The sequence below is a fragment of the Rhizophagus irregularis genome, chromosome 9 (genome assembly GCF_026210795.1).
Source record: "Rhizophagus irregularis chromosome 9, complete sequence".
NCBI classification, from domain to species: Eukaryota; Fungi; Glomeromycota; class Glomeromycetes; order Glomerales; family Glomeraceae; genus Rhizophagus; species Rhizophagus irregularis.
The window spans coordinates 2,732,840-2,739,432 of NC_089437.1; the positions used below are offsets into that span (position 1 = coordinate 2,732,840).

The following is a 6,593-nucleotide window of genomic DNA, read 5'->3' on the forward strand; positions in this document are numbered from 1 at the left end:
AATATGAGAATACAACGCGAAGTATGCATTTTTATTTAATAATATTTTTATTGAAATCAGCCGCTTAAATTATTTCTTGAATGTTGATTTGATTTTATATACATATTAGCATTGAACTTATTTAAGTCAGACTGATGACTGTTCTATACGTTCTATACGAACATTGAATAATAAATTCATATGGAAAATGGATAATCGATTGATAATGTGTTATAGGCAATTTGATTCCATACTGCATTTTTTTGGAACTTTTACTGAGATAGGTTAGTATTAAATAAAGTTTTGATTTTCAGTTTTTTTTATTACATTGTTCGTAGAGATTGCTATAATGGTAAACGTTTTATTAACTGGAGATTATTCAAAAAAAATCAATTCATTTTTATTATAATAATTTGTACATACAAATTTACACAAAATAAATTCTATTCAAAACTATCAAAAGTTAAAGTTGAAAATAATAAAAATACAAAGAAAGTTTAGGTTTCTAACCGAAAAATTGGTAGAATATGTCGATTCTGCAAATAAAGAAATAAAAAATTTGAAAAAGAAAATTCGAAATTGACTAGAAGAAATTTAAATAAAAAAAAAGAATTATAGGTATTTTTAATGCAGTTTCTTTTATAATTTTTTTTTGTTTGTAAAACGTACAAAAAGAATTTATGAAAAAAGAAAAATTTATAGAATATCCAAGAATATTCTGAAAAAAAAAAATTAGACTAATAACTACTTATTTAAATAAATTGAAAAAATAACTAGAGTAAATCTAATTTACAACAAAATCAATTAAAAATTATTTCGGCAACATGTTAGGAACTTTATAACATTAAGTAATAGATTATCGTTTTCCTCCTCAAATATTACAAAAATTTTATTTTTAATCTTAAAAAATTTTTTTTTTTTTAATACAAATAAATAATAATATAATTTAATAATTCAATGTAATATAATAAAATAATAAATAGTCATTTACTCTAAAACTTGCTCTCTTTTAACATTTTGCAAATAATTATTAATTAAGATGATTTCAAATTTTCTAATTGAATCGTTAGCGCACGAATAGTAACATCTCGTTGTGCCAATTGATTCCGCAGATCATCGTTTTCTTGGCGCAATTGATGATATGCTTCTTGATACTATACATTAATTTATTTTAAAAAAAAAACCAATATATAAATCATTCGCTTCTTGCCCAAATGATAAAAAATAAATTTTTTACATACTTCTTTTTCAGTTTTAGGAACTTTCTCTTCTTTTTCTTCTTCTTTTGGTGCCGTAGAAACAAATTCTTTTTTATCCTTAACAACAACTTCATCTTCTAAATTAATAGTTTTTGGATTTGCATTCTTTCCTTCAAAAAATTCATCAGCCGTTAGTGCTGGTTCTCCACTTAATGTTGGAGGGAATAAATCAGCTTGGAATGCATCAGACTAAAAAAAACAAAATATTTAAACACAAAGCTAATATTTAAACAAAATATTTCTATAAAAAAAAATTTGTGTTCAAACTCACCCTTCGCGGTACTACAAATGAAATTGGTTCAACACAATTACTAGTAACTTTATAAGCTCTAGCAATTTCACATTCATTAACATTTACAGCACGTTTAGGCATAAATGCCATTCCACGTTGAGGCTCGGATGATTTATACTCTGATAAACTGTATAATTCATCATTTTCAAATTCATAATAACGAATATTACCATCACTATTCGTTTCAAATATTAAAGTGATGTTAATTTAATTATCTTTCTAGCAAAAAAAAAAATATTACTTAAATATATATTTACTGACCCCTAATATTAACGCGGAAACAAATTTTTTTTTAAAAAAAATAAAAATATTAATAATAATTTTTTTCGCTTGTTTTATTTTTAGAGCATACATACCTTGCCTGCCAAATACAATATCTTCGTATCTTGATCATAAAATGGCATAACAATTCCAGATGACGTATCTAACATCATAGTTTTTAAAGGTTTTTCCAATTTAGAAGAATCCCAAACATATACTTGGCGATCGCTCATTTTTGAAAAGCCTGTTGTCACAATTCTCTCACTATCACCGAGCCATGCAACTCTGGACCCTTTAACACCCTGGTGACTTTGAGCTTCCTGAACTACTTTATTAGATCGTACATCAAAAATCCTGAGTTTTTTGTCACGACATGTAGTAGCTAATAAACTGCCATTCCAATTCCAAGACATCGACTGTATGAAATCCAAAAAACCACTAAGTTCTTGTTTCCCTGCTCCTTTCTCGATATCCCATAATTTTATGGTAAGATCTGCAGATGAAGAAGCGAGAACATTATCTGCAACAGGATGAAATAAGACATGCCCAACCTTTCTTCCATGAGCATTTAACTTAGCTACGGGTTCAACATCTGGAGATTCCGGTTCACCGAGTTCTTCTGGAACTGACCAAATCATTACTTTGGAATCCTCGCCACAAGATGCAACAACATAATCATTAAAGTTTGCAAAGTCTGTATCCAAAACAGGAGCGGTATGCGCGCGATAAAGTGGTATACCATCGTTAATTTTACCTAAAAATTAAAAAAATAGACCAAATTATATAAATCAATTAATTATCTAATAGTAGATCTTTCATATTAAAACTTACCAACATTCTTATGCGGAATAACAGCAAAAGCTCCTCCTCCACCAGCATTCCAATTGATGGAAACAAATAACTGAAAATAAAAAAAAGTAAGTTAACCAATAAAAATCATCAAAACATCCGCTAAAAAAGCTTACAGGATTAACTTTCACGAGATTGGTATCCCACGCGCTAGCTGAAATCTTTACATTATCAAAGCAATTATCATGTTTAGCCGCTGTACCAAAAACGTGTCTAGGAAATTAGAAAAAGTAAACTAGTATATGTTAGCCAAAGTTGTTTATACTTTCGCTTAATCAGTTTTTAAGAGAAACAGGTAGTATTTATTTATTAACGCTGTAAATAATACTATTTAAAATCAAAACCGTATTATGCCAAGATGAACAATAAGAATATACCTGAATTTCGAAGAACGAACAAAACGAGACATTTTAACAACTTCAGTAAACTTTAGATAAAAGGCTATACAAAAGAGAAAAATTCTATATGCCAAGTTCTTGGTTATTTGAATAAAGACTCGCGTAATTTGTTACCTATTTAAATTTGATGATCTTCATGTGCTCAAAACTTCGTGGCGGATATCACCGCCACTTCCATAATGGTTTTAGAAATTAATGAAACGCGATGTTTGACAAACAAAAAATTTTATTTATTTTATATATTTGATTCTCGCATTATAAAAAAAAAAAAATCTATATTATTTTCGCGTTCTTTATTATAACCAACGCGTTCTAACTAGTATTGTTAGGTAGATTGTTCCAAAATTTCACTTAAAACATTATTTAATTCGTTTTCGTTAATGTTATTCATTCCCTCATTATTGATCAAAGGCCAATCTTTTCTTAAATATTTTTCCTCCAATAAATCCCAATGTGGTGAAGCTTGTTGTCTTAACCAATTAAAATCTTCTACTGTATCATATTTATTAGTTTTTTGATCAAGTTTGGCAGCCTATGATAAATTTTTAGGAATTAGTATTTTTTTCTTTCAATTTTTTAAAATTCAAATATTTACCTCAAACATTTTGTCTAATCCAGGAATTGATAAAGTATATGGAGCAAACTTTATCTTATCACAATCTTCAATAATTGGATGACTTGTTACGTGAAGATATATATTCATTTGTTTTGAAGTATGCATTCGAAACTGTTACAAAAAAATGTTAGTCTTCCATTTCTTTTTTTATAAAAAGTGTATAAATTTCATTTTAGTTTATATTTTACCTGATGGCAAGCAACAACAAAAACACAATTTTCACAATCATGAATTAAAATAGAACTATAAACAGGACCGGCGAGAAGTACGCAATTCTTTAATCCTTTAATATGTATAGCACCGATAATAACATTTTTACTCACAAGGTTAATAAAACAATTTTGCAAACTCGAAAGATGAAAATCCATTGTTTTTGTTGAATCATCTGTTGAAGAAGGGGGAGATAAATAAGAATCTACTGTTAGATAAAAATTTTGTTTATTGTTTAATGTGATCATTTGAAAATTTTCGTTAGAAATTGTTTTAGAAATTGTAGATGTAGTTGTAGTGGATAGCGTTGCTTTGATAATATTTTGTTTATTTTCCGTTTCATTTACTCTTTCCCCACTTCCATTTGTAGCATTAGGTTTTCTTGATTTAAATGAAAATTTGCTTTTTGGAGCTATTTCTGCTTTTTTTGTATTTAATTCTTCAACCAATGCCCTAATTTGCTATGTCAATTTATAAAAATTACTTTTAAGTCAAACCATACAATTTATAAAAAAAGAATAATGTAAAACTTATTACATACCAAAATTGATTGCCTTTGATCATAACTAGGCAAATAAATCATAGCATCAGTAGCTTTTTTTTCTAATAAATTAATTCTAACTAATATTTCTTCACATAATTTTGTAATTAATGATTTTGGTTTTGTAGAAAGACTATTAATCGATTTTTGTATATCTTTAAAAAAATAAATAAATTAGTATATTCAATTATTATCAAAAAGACATAACCATTGTAAAGAGTACCTTTTCGTTCTTCTTGAAATTCTTGCCAGAATTTATATGCTACCGCTTCTTTACTATGTTTACTTGATATTTGTTCTTGTTTTGTATTTTGATCTCCTGAAGAGTTCATATTAAATTACAATCCACTTATAAGAAAGAAATCGAGTTTAAGATATCAAATAAAAAAAAAACGAAATAAATTACAGAAATCGTACTTTATATAAACAATTTCTTAAAGCAATCTCGTGAATCGTAATACGAAAATCTCATTTGGCGCAGCTTTTACATTCGGTTAGAATATAATCCCGAAACAATATTAATTTATTATAAAATGATACTGTTTTTATTTATAATCAATAAATCAACATATTTAACATATTTCTAATTTAACACAAATATTTAATTTACATTTCCTTATTGGTAATTTTTACGAAACAAAGATTGAACAGAACTTTCGATCCTTCTTGCATAAGACCATTGTATTAACCAATTACTTCCCCAACCTTCACTATTATCATTTTGTTCCTTTGTTTCATTATTTGCAGGAGCTTCAACAAAGTTCTTTACAGCCAACATCATTTGTTTAGCACAAGTAATTTCTGGATAACCACCAACTCCCGTACCAAATCCGGCGCAAATAACACTGTTTATGCGTTGATGCTTTTCAAAGACATAATGGTTTTTCTTATCTGCATTTTCAAATAATCTTGCATTATGATTACGAATATGAGTTAACAAAGCCCAAGTACATCTGTAAACAATATCATCACAAGGATCTAATGCTTTTGGAGTTCTCATGGTTGGACAGTGAGCCAAGTAAACTGGGTAATTTTCTTTAGAAGGTAATTGTTTAATTAGATTACGTAGATCAACTAACATACAAGTTCCAACATTTTGTTCTCCACACCATTCCTTTTCTATTTCTTTTTGTACGACAGGGATCAATGTATTAACTCCACCATAATACTCTGATAAATCATAATCTAATCCTCCATCCATTAACCCAAACGAATTTGCCGGGGAAACTATACAATCAATTTCTTTGGTTTTTAATAATGACTGAAATGGTTCATTGTGAATTTGTACTTTTAAACATTCTGTTGAATCTGTTGGCGATAATTTTTCTGGCAGTTTTGATAATTCTTTTTTCCATGCATTAATTATTGCCTAAAAAGCGAAGAGAATTAGGTAAACGTTTTATAAATATAACATAAATTATCGAGAAACTTACCGTACTTGTATCCACAAGATATAAATCAAAAGCATGAGGTGGAAGTGGTGATTCTTCTGATGTTGCCATAATTTGAATTTTTTTTTTTTTTAGAAAAGATATTGAAAAAATTGGTGGTTTTATAACTTTTCGTAACCCATAAAGTCTCGTGTAATGAGTCATTTTTAAAATCGTATGATGGAAGTCGTACGATATGATAGTCGAGCGCCAACCTAACTGTTACACGGGAATTTTAAACGAAATTAACAGTCATGTGACATAATGCGTTCTTTTGAAATTTCGATTTATAATTCAAAAGGATTTTAGTATCAGTAAAATTTTTTGACAAATAACTTAAAATAAATGTTTCAAATAAAATAACTGATAACATGTTATTTCTTTACTATTAAAATTATAATTTTTTTAAAAAAATTTAGATTGTTTATTCTGGATTATGAATAACTAAGTATTGATGTCAATATTTCCGCATTTACCCTCTTTCTTGAGGAAATTAAGGACGACTATGAAATGGCGGCATGCAATTATGTACTGCGTTAAATAAATTCGCAGAACATTATAGGGCGGCAAAATTGAAGTCCATCCCTCGGTTGGCCTCTTTCTCAATGATATTAGATCCAACAGTTAATATTAGAAAACTACCTGCTAGCATTAAAGAGAAGGAAAATTCAGACCCTCAAGTTATTCCTTATCAAAAAAAAGAAGAACCAGTAAAAAGGAACATAAACTGAGCAAAATATAAAAAAAAATCAGCCGAA

The 6,593-nt window shown here is 27.9% G+C and overlaps 3 protein-coding genes across 3 annotated transcripts; all 3 read right to left on the reverse strand.

The window, feature by feature from the left end:
• Window positions 1-845: 845 nt before the first annotated feature.
• Window positions 846-3,049, reverse strand: OCT59_029649 (uncharacterized protein; the record flags this gene model as incomplete). Its single annotated transcript, XM_066145332.1, has 7 exons — window positions 846-1,133; window positions 1,221-1,427; window positions 1,510-1,705; window positions 1,903-2,545; window positions 2,623-2,692; window positions 2,757-2,853; window positions 3,018-3,049. The coding sequence occupies 7 exons, from the start codon at window positions 3,047-3,049 to the stop codon at window positions 1,014-1,016; spliced, it is 1,365 nt and encodes a 454-aa protein (XP_065994800.1). The 3' UTR covers window positions 846-1,013.
• Window positions 3,050-3,226: 177 nt separating this feature from the next.
• OCT59_029650 (uncharacterized protein) lies at window positions 3,227-4,737 on the reverse strand (the record flags this gene model as incomplete). Its single annotated transcript, XM_066145337.1, has 5 exons — window positions 3,227-3,570; window positions 3,634-3,765; window positions 3,843-4,325; window positions 4,406-4,560; window positions 4,629-4,737. 5 exons carry the CDS (start codon window positions 4,735-4,737, stop codon window positions 3,364-3,366), a joined length of 1,086 nt encoding a protein of 361 aa, XP_065994801.1. The 3' UTR covers window positions 3,227-3,363.
• Window positions 4,738-4,925: 188 nt separating this feature from the next.
• Window positions 4,926-5,907, reverse strand: OCT59_029651 (uncharacterized protein; the record flags this gene model as incomplete). Its single annotated transcript, XM_025315697.2, has 2 exons — window positions 4,926-5,774; window positions 5,839-5,907. The coding sequence occupies 2 exons, from the start codon at window positions 5,905-5,907 to the stop codon at window positions 5,022-5,024; spliced, it is 822 nt and encodes a 273-aa protein (XP_025182397.1). The 3' UTR covers window positions 4,926-5,021.
• Between the last annotated feature and the right edge of the window lie 686 nt (window positions 5,908-6,593).